The following is a 19,915-nucleotide window of genomic DNA, read 5'->3' as shown; positions in this document are numbered from 1 at the left end:
TCTTGCTGCTTCCACACCCCAGCATTAGACATGCTTGCCTGTCCGGTCACAGGCAGCACTGGATAAGCACAGGCCTTCCCTTGGGTGCAGCAGGCCAGACACTGGGCAGGCTGCCTCTGAGAGAGGGAGAGCCGGAGTGAGCCACGATGCCCATCCAATCTGGCAAATTGTTCCTCAGCCCCTGGGAGGGGTGGAGAGGCCAGGAGAAAGACACTAAGCGGTTGAAGTTACTCCATATGGAAATGTGAACAATGGGGAATGGGTGTTCGCACCAGACACTTTAAGAAGCCGCTTCCAATTTTTTTTTTTTTTTTTTTTTTTTTTATTTGAGAGAGAGTGTGTGCCCACGCAAGCAGGGGAGGGTCAGGAGAGGGAGGGAGAGAATCTCAAGCAGACTCCCCGCTGAGCACAGAGCTCAACCCAGGGCTCCATCCCATGACCCCGAGATCATGACCTGAGCTGAAACCGAGTCCCACGCTTAACTGAGTCACCCAGGCACCCTGCCCCTTCCAGTTCTAATGCACATAACAGTATGGTCAACCTGTGAGTTCTGATAGGGTGGAGACACAGATTTCAGTCCTTAAAGCTCCTGCAGCTTCCCGGTTCTTCCAGACTGACCATGTCAACTTCTCAGGTTTCATTTGGTGGTTGAATATGGCTACACCCCCATCCCTCAGTTCCTGAACTTATGTGTTAAAATAATATGGCAACTATGCAATCATATCGGCAGAAAAAAACCCAAAATGCTGAGTAAAAGATAAAAGAATGTGACAGAGGAAGAGATGACTCAAGGAACAGAAGGAAATGCCTCCCCCTTGCTTCAAGCTGAATAACAATAGGAACCTGGGTCCATTTTAAAATAAAACCTCAAAGATGAAAAGGTAAGATTGGCAAAACTAAGGAAACAGAGGACTGTGGTGGATTGTTCAGGAAATACTTGCTCCCTCCCATTCCACCGCCGTGAGGGTGGTACACTTTCCTACCCTGTGGGGTGTGCAGTGTAAATGCCTGTCCCACGACTCTGGGCTTGATCGTGTGACTTGCTTTGACCAACGGATGGTAGCGAGGTGAGACAACTAGGGACTTGAAATGTGCTAAAAGATGGGCTTGACCTCAGGTGCTTCTGCCTTTCCTTAGGAGATGGTGGCCTCGGTAGCCTATGGTGCCAGAATATGAGAGACCTGGGAAGCAGAACCAGCCTTGCAGAACCAGCCTTGTCACCACCCTTCACAATGGCAGCTCCAAGTTGTGAACCTGACCCAGGCTGCCCAGGTGGTGACCGTCACACGGCAGTAGGTAGCTGTTACAAGGACCAAAAAACGTCCCATGCAACAAATACAGTGGAAATAGCAAGGCCCAGAAGAGACATGTGATTGTAAGTGGACACATGTGGAAATGACAAAGATCGTTACAGAAAGGAGAGAGAAGCTATGTGAAGGACAAATGCATAGTTGGCATCCTTGAAATGGAGAACAAACAACCAGTACAGGAAAACGTACTCAACCATACGATTCAATAAAATGTCTCTGAAATTTAAAAAAAAAGTAAATCTGGGGTTGAAAGATGGAAGTTGATTCAGTACACGCACTCGCTCGTCTGATCCTTACAGTGGGCCTGTAACATGGGGATGGGGGACATAAAAGGTGGGGACACTGAAGCAACAGTAAGACAAGGCCCGGGCAAAGGCATGCAGGTGGGACCGAAGTCAGCCTGCAGCCGAAAAGGCGTCAAGAACCGCGCGGTATCGGAGCACCCAGCCTTGGCTGGAGAGAAAACCCGATGTGGATTGCCCAGGAGCTGGACCCTGGAGCCAAAGCAGGACTATAATTGGACGAGACGGAGTAGCAAATGGATTTCCAAAAGGAGCGAGCGGGAAGAGAAATCCTGGAGCAGGATTGACTCTGCACTTTGGAACGGAGTCGTAGAGAACCGCCGGCGGCGTGCAACGGCGCTTGCGCATTGGGTCGCCTGGGTTTATTCTGGGTTTATTCGGGGAGAGACCGTTGGCCCAAACCAGCGCAAGCGCATCTGCGCCCTGCGCCGGCTGGGCCGGTGGGGAGCGGCCGGGCCTCCGCGCGCACGCGCACTGCCGGGCCCGGGCGCGCGGCCTCCGCGCACCGGGACGGCGGCGGGTGGGCGGGGCTTCCTGCGTGCCCCTGCGCTAGGGGATTGTGGGATAGTGGCGGACGGAGCCGGGCGTCGGAGGCCCCGAGCGGACTGCAGAGCCCGGAGACCCAGCCGGTTTGGGGAAAGGGGCGGCCAGGGAAGTGGGCCTCGGCTTCCGTTGGCCGCTGCTCAGCGCCGCGGCCTGTCCGGACTGCGCAGGGAGGCGTCTTCCCTGACCGGCCTTTGCTTTCCCGCGCGGCGCCGGGCCGGCCCGGGCCAGCCGGGGCGACTTCCCCGCCGAGGGCCTCCGCGGGCCTCGCGACCGCGCTGACCTCCCCGCGCCCCCCGGCCGCCGGCGGGCCCCGAACCTCCGCCTCCGTCCGCTCGCAGCCGGCGCCGCCCCCCGAAGCCCGCGGCTCGGCGCGCCGGGGTCTCCCCTAGGCCCGAAGGCGCGTGCGCGAGCGTGAGCCCCCGCCGCCGCCCCCCGCCCCCTTATACCGGGCCCCTGAGCAGGGGCCGGAGCCTCCGGCGGCGGGGCGGGGGGGGCGCCCCGATGAGCCCCGAGTGCGAGGAGCCGCCGCCCCCCCGCGCAGGTGAGCGGCCGCCGCGGGCCCCCCACCCCTCCCGCACCTGCTCCCCGTCAGTCCGCGGGACACCTCTTCCCCGCCTCGCCCCAAGTTCCTTAGTCTCCTCGCAGCAGCCCACCTCCCCAGTCTCTCTTTCAGTCCAACTTCCCCTCCTCGGACCCAGCCCCGCAGCCCTGGGACGTCTCCACCGTTTCCTCCCCGGCCCCCTCCCCTGGAGCACCCCCTTCCTGCTCTCAGCCTCCCCGACCCGGGCTCCGGCCCCACCGGAGCAGTAGGGCGCTCCCTGCCCCCTGCCCGGCTGAACGTGTGCGGAGGGCCTGGGAAGCGGCCCCATTTCTGTGAGGGCAGGCGGCGGAGGGAGGGGACACAAAGGCCCGGCCGGCCGGTCACAATTAGTGGTGTTGTGATGGAGGTAGCTCAGGGCCTGCGGGCGGCCGAGGAGGGGCCGGTGAGGCTGGCTCAGCGCTGGCGCCTGCTGTTTGGGAGGGCCAGGAGGGCTTGACAGATGGAGAGTGGGAAGAGGGGCCTTCCGGGTGGAAGGAGCAGCACGTGCAAGTCTGTGAAGGTGGGGGCCCCGGACTGGTCGGCAGGAGTGTGGGGAGGGGGAGGACCTTGGTGCCGCTGCCTGTCCAGGCCCTTGAACGTGACCTCCGGGTTAGGGTCCTTTCCTGTGCGCTCCTGTACACCCCAGTGTCTTCGCAGAGGCCACAGAGGCGACAGGAACACCGGCCTGAAAGGCAAGAGGTTTCTGCAAGGGAAGCTGTGTTAGGTGTGGTGCGGGGTTCAGAGTTGTAAAGAAACTTGAGTGGGGTGTAGACTGGTGCTGACGTCAGGGCCCTTCTCGCTCCGTGGCTCTGGGGGTTCAGCGGACTGTCTGGAAGCCTGTAGCGGAATGCAAGGCAGTAGCTTTGACAATGATTACTAGGTTTGGGATCATCCATTGCAGTGGTCCTCAGGGACGATTGTGTCCCCCAGGGGACATTTGGCGTTGGCAGGAGTCGGCGGTGGTTACAACGAGGCGGGTGGTCCTGGGTACCCGGTGGGTAGAAGCCAGGGATGCTGCTCGCCATCACCCAGTGCACGGGACAGCGCCCCCCCTCCCCCCACAGGAGGATCTTCCCAGCCCCGAATGTCCTTAGTGCTTCGGGGGAGAAACCCTGCTCTCTTGCTTGGGCATCGTGTAGTTTTTTGTCTTACCTGCCCTATTGCCACCCGTCAGCGGCTGTGTGTTCCAAGCTGTGTATTTTGATTTACTTTCGTGTTTTTGGTGATTTTTGTTGGGTCCCCTACTGTTTTTCTGCATCAGAGGAGAACCTGCTGGTTCCCCCCCTCCCCCCAACACCAACACTTCTTTCCAGGATCTGTGGAAAGTGACTTGAGCAGGTCACTTTCCCCTTCTGGATTTCGGTTTTTTATTAATTCAACAAGTGTTTCTAGCTGTCGGTCTGGCCTTCTGCAGAGGGAGGCAGGTGACAGGAGAGGCGAATCCTGTCACAGAGCGCTCAGACGCTGTCATAGGGTGACCACGGAAGCTGTGGAAGCGTGGAGCAGGCCCCTAACGCAGTCAGGGGAGGCTTCCTGGAGGAAGTGGTGTCTGTGCTGAAGCCTGAAGGACCCAGGAGGAGCTATTCAGGCTCCGAGAGCTGGAGGGGAGGCAGAGGGAGCAGCCAGCCAGGGCAGAGGCGAGGGTGCCTCCGAGCAGTCAGGTGTGGCGGGAGTGTTGAGCGCCATGCGGGTTGCCGCAAGAGATGAGGTGAGAGAGGCCTGGGAGCTCTGGTGAGAGAGAGGGCCTTCCTGGCATCCCCGGGCTCACCAGCTCTCTAGGGCAGGCTCAGCACGTGGGGAGTGGGGACACGCCCTCCTTTCCAGGCCAGAGCTCGGTGTTCTCTTTGAACACTGTTTTATGGGTTTTTCCGTGGGTGGTGCGGTCCTCTAGTCACTGTGAGGTGTCTCCCAAGTGAGGACACTGAGGCTCCGTGCTGGTAGGGCCTGGTCCAAGGCCACGGGATTAAATTTGGAGAGGCAGGATTGGAGCCTAGGCTTTTCTGACTTTGGATCACCCTGGCACACCGAGTCTGCTCCTCCTTGTGTTCCAAGTGCTATTTCAGAGTCTATTAGTTCTTTTCTTTTCCTCCTGGGAACCCGTAACTGATCCAGGAGATGGTCCTGAATGTGAGCTCTCAGTCCCCTCGGCCCTTGGCCTGGGGTCTACATTTTGTTTCCTAATTATTCTATCCCCGGGGTTGGACCAGAGTGGCCACCTCCCCTGGGAGACTGTGCTCTGGGCTGTCCCCTAACTGGGGATCCCTCCCAGGCTTTCCCAAGCCGTGGGAAAGTCCCAGCTCATCGTCCTCTCTGGCTCTGGCCGGGCCCGCCCCTTGTCCCACGTGGGTGTCCTGCTGTCCACCCTGCTACATCTGTGCTGGGTTCTGCATCCAGCACACACACACGGGGTCCTCCTCAGAGGTCATGGGGTCGCCATTACTGTTGCCCTGTTCTTGGAATCCAAGTCCCCTGCCCCTTTTCCAGACTTGGCAGAGAACGGACAGTTGGCTGGGGGGACTTGAGGGAGGTGGTCTCACCGTCCTTGGGCCTGTGGAGCCCTGCAAGGGGCTGGGGCTGGCCTTTTGGTAGTGGGTTCTCTCCCTTCGTAGGGCTCACGTAGCCCGGGTCTCCTCACAGCGGCCTGTGGGCCTGTGATGGCTGAGGGTGGCAGCTCAGGCCTCCCAGAGGCCTCTGTGCCCTTGACCTCCACTTCCGGGTGCTTCGGGGCCAGGGCAGGCGAGGAAGGGTGGAAGATGAAGGACCTGCCCATGGGCTCCCTGGCAGGCAGAGCTGTGTCTGGACAGATAGAGGCGGTGGTTGCGGCCGCACCGGGAGCTGCCCCCAGGCCCTGCTGGAGCCAGGGCAGGGGCCGGCAGGCTCTTGAAAGGGCAGCTGGTGTCAGAGCCTAACAGTGACCCAGCAGAGCAAGAAACCGGAGGTGATGGTGCCAGGCTGGTGGAGGGAGAGGTCGTTCTCGTGTTTAATGGCTTCCTTTCTCGCTTACGGTTTCCCCTTCTTCCGTTTGCAGCCAGAGTCAGGGTTTTCAAACTGCCGCTGAGAGTCAGTGCTAGTCACTTCCGCTTTCTTGAGGGTTGCTCAAAGTTGCACGGGTGGGGGTGGGGGTGGGGGTGCACCTGCCAGTGTCTGAATGACCTGGGTCGCCCAGGCAGATCCGGGGGGCAGTCTTTCTCCAGGTTCTCTGTGTTTAGGGCTGTCAACCCCGGGTTCGTGGCCAGCTCCTTCCCTCCTGCTAGGGGTGTCTGGGCTTCCGCACGGTCAGGGACCCCTGCCTGAGCTGGTGGTCTTGACGGCGTGGCCCCGTTTCACAGATGGGGATGCCAAGTGCCGGGTTCACCCCGTTAGAGAGTGAGAGTGGAACCCCCTCTCCTGTGTCCGTCCCATCCCCAGGGCTTCCAGCAGGTTCTGCTAAGTGGGAAGATGGGGTTGGCCGTCAGCACTTGAGAGTGTGTGTGTGTTTAGTTCTCGCGTATCTGCATCTCTGTTCTGTGCAGGGCTTGCGAAGTGATGTCTGTAGGGTGCCCACCACCACTTGCTTGCATCGGGACCTTGCAGGCTCCTCTGATTTTTGGAGGAGCCACCTGAGGGAGAGGAGCCCACCTAAGGGGCTGCCTGGGTCTGAGTACCCCGCACCACCCAGCACCCTCCTGTCTTACTGTGAGTGGCCCCACCCATCACCCCCCCACACACACACCAGTTCTCTGGAAAGCCCGCTTGGGGAAGGAAGCCCTCCCTGCCGTACCAAGCGGACCTGCTGTGGAGGTTTGGGGGTGGTGCCCGGAGCCCGGGCCCTCTAACTAGGTGCTTTGGAAGCGGGCGGGTCAAGAAGTTCCACCTGTAGTCAGGAGAGCAGGGCAGGCGAGTCCTGCTTCTGCCTCTCGGTGGCCTTGGCTCTGTCCCTGGGGCTCTCGAGTGGGAATCATGATCACGCTTCACCTCCTTGTCTTGGCGTGGAGACAGGGAGCCCATGTGGGTGCACAGGGTTTTAGGAGACATGGGCTGGGCCCTGTCCCCACCCTGCCCCTCAGCTGTGGGGGCCCCCCCTCCCCCACTTAGCTCAGGGACACTGACAGGGCGGGGAGGGGAACCTAGGCACACTTTCTGTGCCTCTGCTCTTCTGGTTGGAGGCTGCTGTCTTGTCTTGTAGGAGCTCCCGGTGACTTGGACACACAACAAGGCCTGGGCCTAGCCCTGTCACCGCAGCCTTGGGCAACTGTGGTTTTGTTTTTGGTCATGGTTTTTGTTGAGATGTAATTTATATGTCGTGTGATTCATCTACTTAAAGTGCACAAGTCAGTGGTTTCTGGTATATTCAGAACTGTGCAGCTGTCACCGTAGTGGGTTATTTTCACTGAGGTATAATTAAGAAAAACGTGGACAATCAATTTCAGAACTTTTGGTTGTTTTTATTTTATTTTTTAAAAGATTTTATTTATCTATTTGACAGAGAGAGACAGCGAGAGAGGGAACACAAGCAGGGGGAGAGGGAGAGGGAGAAGCAGGCTTCCCGCGGAGCAGGGAGCCCGATGCGGGGCTCGATCCCAGGACCCTGGGACCATGACCTGAGCCGAAGGCAGACGCTTAACGACTGAGCCACCCAGGCGCCCTGGTTGTTTTTATTTTAAACATGCTTTTCCCAGAAGAAAATCCCTTACCTGTTAGGAGGCATTCCCCCCCGCCCCCCGGCTTCCCCAGCTCCTGCTTTTGTCTATGGATTTGCGTCTTCCGGACATTGCTTGTAAATGGAGTCCTGCAACATGTGGTCCTTGGTGACTGGCTTCGTTCACTCTGCACAGGTGGCCTTTTGAACCCTCTGGCTTCCTCGTCGGGCATGAAAGTGTCCTATGTGGGAAGAGGTGGAGTGCTCACCCCACAGAGCTCCTTGTGGCCCTGAGTGGTGGCTGCCCCTTGAGGCGGTTCTGGTCCCAGCTTCCTGCAGCTCAGGACATGTGCCCGCGCAGGCCACCAGTGCCGTGGGGCTGGACCTTCGTTTTCTCACCTGTGGCATGAGCCCTGTCACGGCCTTGTCATCAAGGGAGGGAGGACGTCCATTAGCTGTGGAAGGGTTCCTGGAGAAGAGCTGGGAACTGGGCAAAAGGAGGGAGTAGCCGGCTTGCAAAGGAAGGTCGCTGAGCACCTCAGGGTTGGGGGGATGATGTTTGCTTCCAGTGCTCCCTGCCCCCCCCCCCAGCCTGTGTGACGGTGGCTTAAAGATGGCTGGGGGGGTGACTGGGTGGGATTGATGTCCTGGCAGGAATGTCACCTGCTGCCTCAGAGGGGCAGGGGCCTGATGACACGTGGTGGTGCAGAGGGGGTGCGTTTCTGCTGGTGTTTCCGAGCAAGAACTGCATATGAGGTTGTCGGCCTAGCAAGGACGGTGGTGCCTGTGTGGGCCGTTGTCCGGTCAGGGCACGTGTGCTCTGTACCGGCGCACCTGTCGTGTAGGTGGATGGAGGTGGGGCCGCAGGACTGTTTGCCCTGCGCCCCCCCCCCCCCCCCCCGGGTACGTGCTTGGCCGGAGACCCTGAGGAGGAGGAGGAGGAGGAGCCCGACACTGGGGCGCCCCGTGCAGGCGAGGCGGCAGGAGCACAGTTGCCAAGAAGAACCAACCCAGGTGCGGTGTACTCTGCACCCAGAACGGCCAGTGCGTCGGTGCCGGTGAGGACAGCCAGGGCAGAACTTGGCGGCATTTGACTGTGGAGGGAAGCCCCTGGGCGCCTGAGCACAGACCGGACGTGGTCAGGTCCCATCGAAGCCGGCTCTGGCTGGAAGCCTGTGCAGTGGAATGTGGAGAGCCCAGGGCAGGCCGGAGAGGTGACGGGGCCTGTCGGGGGGAGGGCTGAGCAGGTGGAGAGAAGCCCTGAGATTTCCAGTGGCCGAGTGATGGGCGGGGGTGCTGGCACAGCAGGGCTGTGGGGGCCTGGGCCCAGAACCCTGCACAGACTTGGGCCTGGGCGGGCAGCTGCCTTGGTGAGCCTCAGCTTCCTCACCTGTAAGATGGGGCCGTCCGTGCCTTCCTCGGGGGTGGCTGTGAGTGGGCTGAGCTAAGCCGATCCGGAGAGCGCCGTCAGCACTGCGGCCAGCGCCGCGTGTGGCCCTCACGTCTGGCATCACAGTTGAGTGATGCCGGGAGGCCTGGATGCCCAGCGTGGTGCACTCAGGGACCTCCTCAGGAGAGGCCCAGGCTGGGGTGGCGCACCCCAAGATGGCACTGCAGGACGACGTGGGAGGAGCCAGGCTGTAGCTTGCTCGGGGAGGGAGTGGTTCCAGGGGAGGCAGGCCTGTCGAGGGGTCAGGCAGGTGTGCACACCCGGCCGACTTGGCCGGCAGGCGTGTGACAGTGAACGCCGCGGAGCTGGAGGTCCAAGTGGAGGCTGGACGGGCCCTGGGGTCTCGAATGTGGAGACCTAAGGAGCCCTTTTGGGCTTTTGGCCAGGAGTGAACATCAGGCACTCCAGTTTGTGTTTCAGGAAAGTGGCCAACGTGGGTGAAGGGCGTAGGGCTAAGGAGCAAGTCTCTGTGGGACGGGGCGTGGAAGCCTGTGGGATGTCCCCACTGCCCCCACTGGCGCCTGGCGCTTGCTGCTGTCTTCCCTGACCGTGAGTCCTCCACTCCACCTGCAGCCGTCCCGGGCCAGGATCCGGGGTCACTGCAGATTTAGAGCCACTTGCTCCCGGTCACGGAGGGTGGGGAGGACGCTGGGAGGTGAGTTTCTCCTGCGGAGGCTGGGAGGAAGGGCTGGTGCTGGAGGCGGTGTCTTGAAGGGACCGAGGCTCAGAAGGCCAGTCCTGCCCGAGGCCACACGTGCCCCGCTCTCCCCTGGCTTTAAGTCCTGGCTGCTTCCTGAGTCAGGCGAGAGCTGTGCTCTGCTCCGGGCTGGTGCTCCTTCTGTGGCTGACGAGCTTTCTGTGGTTGGGGGGGCTGTGGGCAGACAGGGCAAGGGACAGCACGTAGCAGAGGGACTGCCATCTGTGGGTCCGGGAGGTGCCCGGGGGCCTCTCAGTCTGTCCTCCGTGGCTTCTGCCTCCAGTGGTCTCCGCAGGGCAGGTGACACATGTCAGCTCTGGCCCGCGCCTGTGTGGTGCTGGGAGCCCCCGACTTCCCTTGCAGTGGGGCGGCAACAGCCCCTCCGAGGGGCATGTGGGTGCTCCGCGGGTTGGACGGAGGGAGTGGGAACGAGTGGGCGGGGAGCTTGGTGGCATGTGCAGGGCGGGCCTCGCGCTGGTCTGGACGGGGCGCCTGTAGGCCCCTCAGAGGAGCGGCTGAGTGCGTGTGCAGAGGGGGCACCTGGTGGTTGCTCGTGGTGTGGTGCTCCTGAGGGCAGCGAGCCACCTGTGCTGGGGTGGGTGGGTCGGGGCAGCGCCACAGCCGGGCACGCGGGGTCCCAGTGCCGGCTGGGGACCAGGGTGCCGTTCTGCAGGTGCTGCGAGACAGCCCTGTCCTCCTCCGCAGCGCATCACTGACTGTCCTGGTTTCTTTGGGCCCCCATCGTGGCTCTTCTGAAAGGCCCTCCTCCCCCACTTGTGCTCTTCCTTGTCCAGCCGCTGGGTGGGGGGTTGGGTGTGTTTGTGTGTGTGTGCAGCATCCAGGCAACGGCCACAGCCTGGGGACATCTTAGACTTCCCTCTGCCTCTGCCCCACGCCCTGCATGTGGCATGGTGATTTGCTGGGCTGGACAGCAGCCGCGGGCTGGCGGCCATGGGGCATTTGAATTTGTTCGGTGAGTCCGATGCCGGAGGCTTCAGGAGAACACGGCTGCAGCCCCGCCCCTGGGGGTCCCTGCCCAGACGGGGAACAGGGTCACGATGGCTCTGCACAGGGCTCTCCTTTGTGGGGCCTGGGGGCCGAGGGGTGGTCAGGGCAACTGGCCTCTGCTGTGAAGTGACCCCTGGACTCCAGGGTGGCCTGGCAGGCTGTCACGGTCGTCCAGGCGGTCGGTGGCTGAGGTGGAGGGTGTGGGGCAGGCGGGGCCCGGCCCAGCGTGTGACTGGCAGCCCTGCCCTCAGGGCGCCATGTTTTGGAAGTTTGACCTGCACACGAGCTCACACCTGGACACACTTCTGGAGCGGGAGGACCTGAGCCTGCCCGAGCTCCTGGACGAGGAGGACGTGCTGCAGGAGTGCAAGGTCGTCAACCGGAAGCTACTGGACTTCCTGCTGCAGCCGCCGCACCTGCAGGCCATGGTGGCCTGGGTCACCCAGGAGCCGCCGGCCAGTGGCGAGGAACGGCTGCGCTACAAGTGAGCCCCTGCCTGTTCGGCCCCCAGGGCTGCCCCGGCCTGCTGCTCCTGGTGCCTCCCGGGTGGGCTGCTGGGCCTGTGCGGGTGCAGGGGGGGGTGGCGAGGGATGAAGTGGGGTTTCAGGGAAGGTCGGCTGGAGCCCTGGGGGCCGTGGGAGCCACGTGTGGGTTCCAACAGGAGGGCATGGGGGGCAGTGGGCATGGGCAGACTGCTTCCCTGGCATCGGCCACCCTTTCTGGATGTGAACCGCGCCCGCCCCCCCCAGGTACCCCAGCGTGGCCTGTGAGATCCTGACCTCAGACGTGCCCCAGATCAACGACGCGCTGGGCGCCGACGAGTCCCTCCTGAACCGGCTCTACGGCTTCCTGCAGAGTAGAAGCAGCCTCAACCCCCTGCTGGCCAGCTTCTTCAGCAAGGTCATGGGCATCCTTATCAACCGCAAGACGGACCAGGTACCGCTGACCCGAGGCCCCGGCCGGTGTGCAGGCGGGCACAGGCCCCGGGCCCCGCCGTGTGATGTGTGCTGTTCCTCTGTCCCTAGCTCGTGTCCTTCCTGCGGAAGAAGGACGACTTCGTGGACCTGCTCCTGCAGCATATCGGCACCTCGGCCATCATGGATCTCCTGCTGCGTCTCCTCACCTGCGTGGAGCGTCCACAGCTGAGGCAGGACGTGGTCAACGTGAGCGTGGGGCTATGGGGGGGGGGGGGGGGGCCAGGGGAGGGCACTGGGCGGGGGGGGTTGCCGGGGAGGGCGGGCTGTGAGTGGACACCCACTTTCCTTCTCACCGCAGTGGCTCAATGAGGAGAAGATTGTGCAGCGGCTTATAGAACAGATCCACCCGTCAAAGGATGACAATGTGAGTGTCCTCTCCTCGTCTGCTCGCCCAGCTGTGGCCCGGCCTCTTACCCCACGTCTGTGCTTCACGCCAGCCTTGCCCCTCCTCGCTCTCTGGAAGGTGAACTGTCGAGGAAGGAAGTGATTGGTGCTGTGTGCTCATCCTTCCAGTCTCTCACTGACAGGGCTCCTGCCGCCCACGGGGAGCGTGTCTCGTGAGCCAGGAGCTTGGCCCAGCGTCTCCTGATGGGTCAGGGGTCTGGCCAGGGTCTCCAGACTCCAGGGTCCAGCCTGGCCCCCTTGATGCCAGCCTTCCAGGGGCCCCTTCCCTGCTCCCCACTCCTTTGCTGACTGGGACCTGGCAGCCTCTTGAGTCTCTTGTCGCTGGGCACACCCTGCTTTGTCCTTGAGCGAATCCATGCAGAGGCCCCACATTCTCGCTGCAGCCCGGGGGGTCTCACCTTGTCTTCCCGGGCTGCTGGCTTACAGAGCAGAGCTCCACGGGTGCGGGTAGGTACCCCAGGCATGCAGCCAGCAGGGTGAGGACCATGCAGGCCCAGGGACAGGGGGCCGGGGGCGTCCGTGACGGGCTCTGAAGTGCGGCCCGTGGGGTCTGGACGGGTCTGGGGTCTGCGCAGGTGGATGCTGGTAGCTGCCTATTGGGTTAGACTTGGAGTCCTGCTCAAATTTTTTCTTGGCTTTTCCTGGAACAGCTTTATCCAGATAGGGATGACGTACCACGCGGGTCAGCTGTTTAAAGTATAGTACACGGCGGCTTTTAGCGTATTCACAAAATTGTCCCGTTATTACCGCGTGGATCTGGGAGTATTTTTTCATTTCTCCAGAAAGGAAAGCCCGTGCCCTTTAGCTGTCACTGTTGCGCTCATGGCCCCCCTCTCACCCCAGGCAGTGTTCCGTCTCTGGGCTTGCGTTTGCTGGACTTGTCGCGTGAACGCGGTCACGCTGTACCTGGTCTGCATGTCTGGCCTCTGCCTCAGCACCAGGTGTCCATGTTCCTCCGTGTGCTTCTCCCATGCTGAGGCTGAGGGGTGTTCACAGTATAGCTTGTCTGCTCACCAGTCGGTGGACGTTGGGGTCGTTCCCCGCCCCGGGGCTGCAGCAGATGGTGTGGGGTGTGGGATGTCCTCTTCTGCAGAAAGTTTTCCGGCGTCTCTCAGTTCCTCGCCGTGTCCTCTTCCAGTGTTTGGTACCTTGTGTCCATTCCCTCGGCACCTGGGTCCCTGTCTGTGTGACCCTCCTCTCGGTCCTGAGGGCCAGGTGTCAGCTCCCGAGGAGTCTCGAAAGCGGGACACGGAGGGCCCAGCAGCTGGGCTGGTGTCCTCAGCTCTCTCTTTGCCTGCGCAGCAACATTCCAATGCATCCCAGTCCCTGTGCGACATCATCCGCCTGAGCCGGGAGCAGATGATCCAGGTCCAGGACAGCCCGGAGCCCGACCAGCTGTTGGCCACCCTGGAGAAGTGGGTTTGTGGTTCCGAGACCCAGGGCGGGAAGCTGTCCAGGGCCCTTCAGCGTGGCCCCCATGCCGACCCCGCCCTTATCCCTTGTCCTGACCCCTGTCCCAGGCAGGAGACGATCGAGCAGCTCCTGAGCAACATGCTGGAGGGGGAGCAGAGCCAGTCTGTCATAGTGAGCGGGATCCAGGTGCTGCTGACCCTGCTGGAGCCCAGAAGGCCAAGGTGAGGGGGGCCAGCCTCCCCGGGTGGCCGTGCCATCCCTTGGAGCCCTGCCCTTCCATTCAGAGGTGAAGGTCGTGGGGACACAGCCTCTGCAAGTGGTCTCTCGTCCTTGGTGGTCACTCGGTCCTGGGAGAGGAGTCCTCTGTTCCTGTCTGAGGCTACATGTACCGCCTGTAGCTTTGAGCTGGCTGAATCCAGGGCCCTTCAGGCCGGTTGTTGCCTGAAACGATGGGGCCTTGCGCTGCACTTTGCCGGGGAGCAGTGTGTCCCTTCCTGATGTGCCGCACGAGTGCGTATCAGGCACACAGGCCCTGCCTCCTGTTCCCTCCTGCAGGTCCGAGTCTGTGACCGTGAACAACTTCTTTAGCAGCGTGGATGGGCAGCTGGAGCTCCTGGCCCAGGCGACCCTGGACAGCACCACGTCCAGTGTGGGCGTCCTGCACGCCCTGCGCCCACGGCTCGGCCATTTCCACCAGCTCCTGCTTGAGCCCCCCGAGGTGGGCCGGGAGGCCAAGGAGGCAGGGTGTCAGGGAGGGTGGCCCATGGTTCTGGGCAGTGCTGAGCCATCCCTGTGCCCATAGCTGGAGCCGCTGCGAACTACGTGGGGCAGCCTGGCCCCGCCGCTGGGCAACACCCGGCTGCATGTGGTCAAGCTGCTGGCCAGTGCTCTGAGTGCCAACGATGCGGCCTTGACCCAGGAGCTCCTGGCGCTGGACGTGCCCAACACCATGCTGGTGCGGAGGGGTGCGGGGTGCAGGGGGCCCTGGGTGGGGAGAGTGGGGGTGGGGAGGGGGGGCCCGGGGGGGGGGGTGAGGGGGGGTGGGGGGGGGGGGGGGCCTCTCGGTGCCAGCCTGCGGTGCCCCCACCCAGGACCTCTTCTTCCACTATATGTTCAACAACTTCCTGCATGCCCAAGTGGAGTTGTGTGTGAGTGCCCTGCTGAGCACTGCACCTCCCTCCGACAGTGGCCTTGAGATACTTGCCCCGAGCCCCGTCCTGAAACACGTGAGCTGGGGCTCCCGGGCCCCCCGTCTCTGTCCCCGGGTCCCCCTGCCGGTGCTTGCTAGGCAGCTTCATGGGCGGGGGCCAGGGGCTCAGCCTTGTCCTTAGGTCCGTCTGGGCGAGACGGAGGGTGCTGGGCAGGTAGTGCAGGTAGGGGCGCCCTTGGGAGGCAGTGGGTGTCCTCTGGGGTGACGGCCGCCAGGTCAGGGGAGGTGTCTCCTGGGATGGAGCCCAGGGCCTCGGGGAGGAGCTGTTGAGCAGCACGGCCGCTTGGGCATCCGTGGCCGTCACTGGTGGGAGGCGGCGGGCGGGGGGGTGACTTCAGGTTTGCCGTGTACGTGGAGGGTGGAGGTAGAGTGGGAGCCGAACAGACCGAGCGGCCCGGGGGACGTGTCCTGGGGATGCAGGGGAGGCGCAGGCAGTCTGGGAGGGGCGTGCCCGGCCCTGCCCCCATGGCCCCTCTGCTCCCTCAGCTGCTGCAGCAGTGCCGCCTGGTGGAGCGCATCCTGACCTCCTGGGAGGAGAACGACCTCGTGCAGTGAGCACCCGGGACCGCCTGTGCGGGCGGGGGGGGGGGGGGGGGGGGGCCCAGGCGCACGGGCCGATCCAGCTGTGGCCTCTGATGTCACCCAGGTCTGCCGGGGGCCCCCGCAAAGGCTACATGGGCCACCTGACGAGACTGGCCAACGCTCTGGTGCAGAACACGGAGAAGGGGCCCAACGCCGAGCAGCTGGGGCGGCTGCTGAAGGGTGAGGGCCAGGGCTGCGGGCAGGGGGGGCAGGGGTGCAGGCCAGGGGCCCTCACGCCCTGTCTCCTCCCCACTGAGCAGAGCTGCCGGGAGAGCAGCAGGAGCGGTGGGAGGCCTTCGTGTCTGGCCCCTTGGCAGAGACCAACAAGAAGAACGCCGTGGATCTGGTGAGGCACCTCCGCCCTGTGCCGTGGGTCTCTCCTCTGCCCGCACCCCCCGCAGCCATACCCTGCCCATCCCGGCCCTCACCCCCGCCCGCCCCCCGCCCCAGGTGAGCACCCACCACCTGCACTCCTCCAGCGACGACGAGGACGACCGGCTCAAGGAGTTCAACTTCCCTGAGGAGGCGGTGCTGCAGCAGGTGGGCTGCGCAGCAGGCGCTGGGGGCCTGCCCTGCCCTGGCTTCCCGGCCCCACCCGCCCCTGACTGCCGCCCCTCCGCAGGCCTTCATGGACTTCCAGATGCAGCGCATGACCTCGGCCTTCATCGACCACTTCGGCTTCAATGACGAGGAGTTTGGGGAGCAGGAGGAGAGTGTGAAGTGAGCGTGGCCTGCTGTGGGAGGGCGGGGGCTCGAGACAGCAGCTCGGAGCGCCGCCCTGTGGCTTCTCCCGCCCGCCTTGCCGTGTCCTCCCTGCTCCCACCCGTGGCTTGCCTGCCGGCCCTAGCGTCTGCGCTCCGCCTGGACAGGGGCCAGTCCTGGCTCCTCTGCCCCCTCCTTGCGGGGCAGTGGCCGCGGGCCTGGAGTGAGAGCTAGGTGGCCGGGTCGTGGTCTGGGAGGGAGCTCACCCTGCGAGGCCGCTAAGGGGAGAGCCATCAGAGCAGATGTCACTCTGAAGGAGTTTGTGACGTTCTGAGGGAAAGTGGAAGGACCACCGGAGAGCAGGACAGGAGAGTTCCTAGTGTGATGGTGCAGGAAGCCGGTGGAGAGGGGTCCGGCTGGCCCCTTAGGGGCGGGCTGGGGCCCGGGGACAGGCAAGAGGGGCCTCAGCTGCCCCTGGGGTCCCCGTCTGCTTCATCACAGTGCTCGTGCGCCGGGCACAGCTCAGGCATCTTCCCGTCGTGTGCCCACCATCACCCTGTGCTCAGGGCTGAGGGGCCTAAAGAGGCTTTACAGCTGGGGAGACTGAGGCATGTGCTGGTCGGTGTGGGAGCAGGATCGCCCCTGTGTAGCTCAGTGGGAGGGCACCGTGACGGGCTCTGGTCAGCTGCCGGCCTGTCCTGCTGGATAGAGGTCCCTTTGGGGGCAGACGTGAGATCTGTGTCTGCTACCCTGCCCAGCCCCGTGCCCAGTGCCTGGAAGGTCGGGGCCCTAGAGCAGACCCCGCCCAAGGGAGGACGGACCGACCGCTCGATGGATGGTGTTGGCACAGCCAGCTGTCCTTGTGGACGAAACGGTGTTGTCTCCTTTATCACGTAATTCCCGGCGGGGTTAAAAACTTTATAAAAACCGTGAAAGCCATGAAGCGTTCTAGAGCGGAAAGTAGATGAGTATTTTTATAGCTTTGGGGCTGAAGATCCTGCCCCGCAGGACTCGTGTTGCCAGGGTCGGCTGCCCCGCCCTGACCCGTGGGCCGCGCTCGGGCTCCGGCCCCGCTCTGCCCGGCTCTGCGCGTTTTGGCGGGAGGGGTCGAGAGGACGCGGTGCGCGAGCTTGTCTGCACGGCGCAGACGCTGAGGCGGCACTCAGCTTGTGGACTCCCGTCCGTCCGTGGCCCTTTGTGGCCAAGCATTTCCTGAACCGGACAAGTGATAGAACATGGGGACAGAGTGCGGACCCCCATACAGACAGACTGACAGCCCTGGAGGAAAAGTGGGCAAAGGACACAGGTCACAGGCCGTGAAAGGAGTATGAAGCAGGCTGTTATCAGCAGTTCCTGTCCGTAGTTAGCGCAGGAATTGTGCTTTCCGAAAGACGGTGGAGTCGAGGGAGGGGGTGTTGTTGGCCTCAGTGGAAGACGGGGGACGCCCCTGCCCTCGGGGCCTCGAGTCCAGGATCCCAGCTGCAGACTGGGTATCTGGGCTGGGGCGGGCTGTGTGGCCCTGCGCTTGGAGGGGTTTTCGCGGACCAGAGGCAGCGTCTGGGTGTGCGGCGCTGCAGGCTCCGCTGGAGACGGGCAGGGTGACGGCCACACCCCGGCCGTGGCCGGCGTCTCCTTCAGTGTGGTTTCTTGGACTTGAAGGCCTGGGGGCCTAGGGCAGTGCAGAACAGAGGCAGGCACAGGCTGCTGAGCTGCACACGCCTCTGGCTTACTTCCCGGCTGCCGCCCCGATGGGTGAAGGCCCGGTGAGCCCTGAACCCTCGCTCCTGGTGGAGGTGGGCACCTGGATGGTGGCCTTAAGTCCCAGCGGCGGTTTGTCCAGGTAGATGCTGTCTCTGTCTTAGCGCGGAGAGAACCAGGTTGAGACGCGACGTGCTCCGTGGCCCGCCTGGGCCCACCCCAACGGCTGCGCCGGGCTGAGGCTCCCGTCCGCTCGGGGCATCCGTGGGAGGGCTGGGGCAGGCGGGTGCCCTCAGCTGCTCGCTGCCAGTCGGCAGCTGCGCAGGTGGCCGGAGCGGGCGCCGGCGCTGATGTGAGGCCACAGATGAACTGGAGCTAGTAGGTGGACTCGCAGGTGCAGGAGGGCGGGCGGCGAGGGTGCGTGGAGCGGACGCAGGAGAAGCCGGCCACGGGCGCGCCACCTCACCGCCCTGCGCCTGTCTCGTAGCGCGCCTTTCGACAAGACAGCCAACATCACCTTCTCCCTCAACGCCGACGACGAGAACGTGAGTGCTGCCCGTCCCTGGTGGGGGCGGGGGGGGGGCCGCGCCGCAGACGGTGCTGCCCACCCCACCCACCCCCGCCCCCCACAGCCCAACGCCAACCTGCTGGAGATCTGCTACAAGGACCGCATCCAGCAGTTTGACGACGAGGACGAGGAGGACGAGGGCCAGGGCTCCGGGGGGTCTGACGAGGAGGACGGCGCCTGGCAGGGCGGCCAGCTTGGGGCCCGGGGGGCCCGCCGGGGCCAGCCCTCGGCTGTGCGGTGAGTCTGCGAGCCCTGGTGGTCGGCAGCCCGAGTGGAGGGGGACAGTGAGGGAGTGTGTGTGTCACTCGGGGGAGTTCGGCTGCGAGGGGCAGGGCCCGACAGCCCGTGTGGGGCCGGGAAGCCGGTAGGTCCTTGTGCGGCCAGCCCAGGTGTGCATCCGTCCGTCCCCTCTGCTGTCACCGGTCAGCTCGCACTCAGGTCTTCCCGTCCGCCCTCTGTGCCTTCGTGCCAGTAACGGGGGAGCCGGGTTGAGTGTGGGTGAGCTGGCCCCACAGCCACCCACTCAGTGCTCAGGGCCTCTGCCCCCGGGACCCAGGTGTCTGCATCCTACACCCCCCACCCCCCCGCCCCATGCTGGCACCTGGCCGCTGTGCCCCTGAGGCTGGCGTGGGCCTGACCTGTTCCACTCGTGAGTCCACTGCCCGGACACCTGTGCGCGTGTGTCCCATCTGCTGGGTGGCCCAGCCGGTGAGCCCAAGGCCGCGGTTCGCCCCGTGTTCTCTTCCGAGAGCGTGGTAGTGCTCGTTCTTGTTTTTCGCTTCTCGGTCCCGTCTTGAGCTAAGGTCTTGTGTGTGGTGTGAGGTGGGGTCCGGCTTCCCCCTGCAGGTACAAATGCCGCCGTCCCGGCATCTCTAGCTGGACACACACCAGCCTCTCCCCACCAAGTGCACTTGGTGCCCTGGCTGGAAGCACTTGGCTGCACGAGTGCGGCTCGGCTTCTGGCCTCTCTGGGACCACCCGCCCCCCCCCCCCCCCCCCCACCCCCCCCCCACCCCCGTCTCGACGAGTGTCGTAGTAAGGCTTGAAATTGGGAAGTGAGTCCTCCAATGTGGTCGTCTGCTCGGGCCCCTCGAGAGTCCGTGGGACTGTCAGGATCGGCTGGTTAATTTCCGCAAGGAAGCTGGCTGGGCTCGGGAGGGCCTGCCCTGAACCTGCGTCGTCAGCCCGGGGGCCCGGGAACCGCATTCCATCTTCCAGTCCCTGAGCGGGGAACGTCTTTCCATTTACTTAGGTCTTTTTTTTAGAGAATGAGCTTTAGAGAACAAGCTTTGTGCTTCCTTTGTTCAAGTTTTTCCTGCGTTATTTACGCAAGTGGAACTTTGAGATTTCCCAAGCGTGCAGAAAGACGGTGGATGTTTGTACGTTGACGTTGGGTCTTGCAGACTCACTCGCCGTAACAGTTAACGGACTCCTCGGGGTGTCCGGTCTGTAGTCAGGCCATCTGCGAACAGGGTTTCACCCCTTCTGTTCGGGTCCGGAGGCTCTCCACGTCGTGTGTTTGTGTCCCGAGCAGGGGAGGCCGCCGTCTTGCTCCTGACCTTGGGGGGACACTGACGTGCTGTGGGTTGTGGGTTGGGGAGATGCCCCTTGTCCCCCCCCCCGTCTGCCGAGTGTCCTTGTGAATCGTCCACCGTGCTCAGCGGCGTGCACGCGGGTGCCTCTCCCGTCAGTGACCGTAGAGCCAGCGGCCGGCTCCCGGCTCCCAGCAGCCACGTGGTTCGCTCGGCCGCTGCCCGCTTGCTGGGCGTGTGGGCCACACGGACCTTCCCCACGGGCTCGGGCCGCGCCTTAGCCCACGTTCGGGCCGTGGGGGCAGAGCACCGGCTCG

General features: G+C 63.4%; 1 protein-coding gene across 5 annotated transcripts in view; it reads left to right on the top strand.

Moving 5' to 3' along the window:
* Positions 1-2,155: 2,155 nt before the first annotated feature.
* The window catches only part of PPP6R1 (protein phosphatase 6 regulatory subunit 1), a 20,320-nt gene continuing 2,560 nt past the window's right edge, over positions 2,156-19,915 (top strand). For 2 of the 5 annotated variants that reach the window (XM_073889345.1, XM_073889346.1), the window contains exons 1-17: positions 3,140-3,258; positions 10,763-10,995; positions 11,261-11,447; positions 11,537-11,674; positions 11,787-11,852; positions 13,196-13,308; positions 13,414-13,527; positions 13,862-14,024; positions 14,109-14,261; positions 14,398-14,532; positions 15,003-15,067; positions 15,163-15,278; positions 15,359-15,444; positions 15,549-15,638; positions 15,721-15,818; positions 17,986-18,043; positions 18,131-18,303. In XM_073889345.1, the coding sequence (XP_073745446.1) occupies positions 3,199-3,258; positions 10,763-10,995; positions 11,261-11,447; positions 11,537-11,674; positions 11,787-11,852; positions 13,196-13,308; positions 13,414-13,527; positions 13,862-14,024; positions 14,109-14,261; positions 14,398-14,532; positions 15,003-15,067; positions 15,163-15,278; positions 15,359-15,444; positions 15,549-15,638; positions 15,721-15,818; positions 17,986-18,043; positions 18,131-18,303 (2,048 nt within the window). In that variant the 5' untranslated portion in view covers positions 3,140-3,198. Of the gene's footprint in view, positions 2,700-3,139; positions 3,259-4,179; positions 4,447-9,023; positions 9,462-10,762; positions 10,996-11,260; positions 11,448-11,536; positions 11,675-11,786; positions 11,853-13,195; positions 13,309-13,413; positions 13,528-13,861; positions 14,025-14,108; positions 14,262-14,397; positions 14,533-15,002; positions 15,068-15,162; positions 15,279-15,358; positions 15,445-15,548; positions 15,639-15,720; positions 15,819-17,985; positions 18,044-18,130; positions 18,304-19,915 lie in introns of those variants that run through there. The other 3 variants (XM_073889348.1, XM_073889347.1, XM_025848716.2) reach the window with 3 other exon arrangements.

This window comes from Callorhinus ursinus, unplaced genomic scaffold (assembly GCF_003265705.2).
Source record: "Callorhinus ursinus isolate GAN/ISIS: 27379988/994484 unplaced genomic scaffold, GSC_fseal_2.0 scaffold106, whole genome shotgun sequence".
Classification (NCBI taxonomy): Eukaryota; Metazoa; Chordata; class Mammalia; order Carnivora; family Otariidae; genus Callorhinus; species Callorhinus ursinus.
Note: the sequence above shows the minus strand (reverse complement) of the source record. Positions and strands in the feature narration are given on the sequence as shown.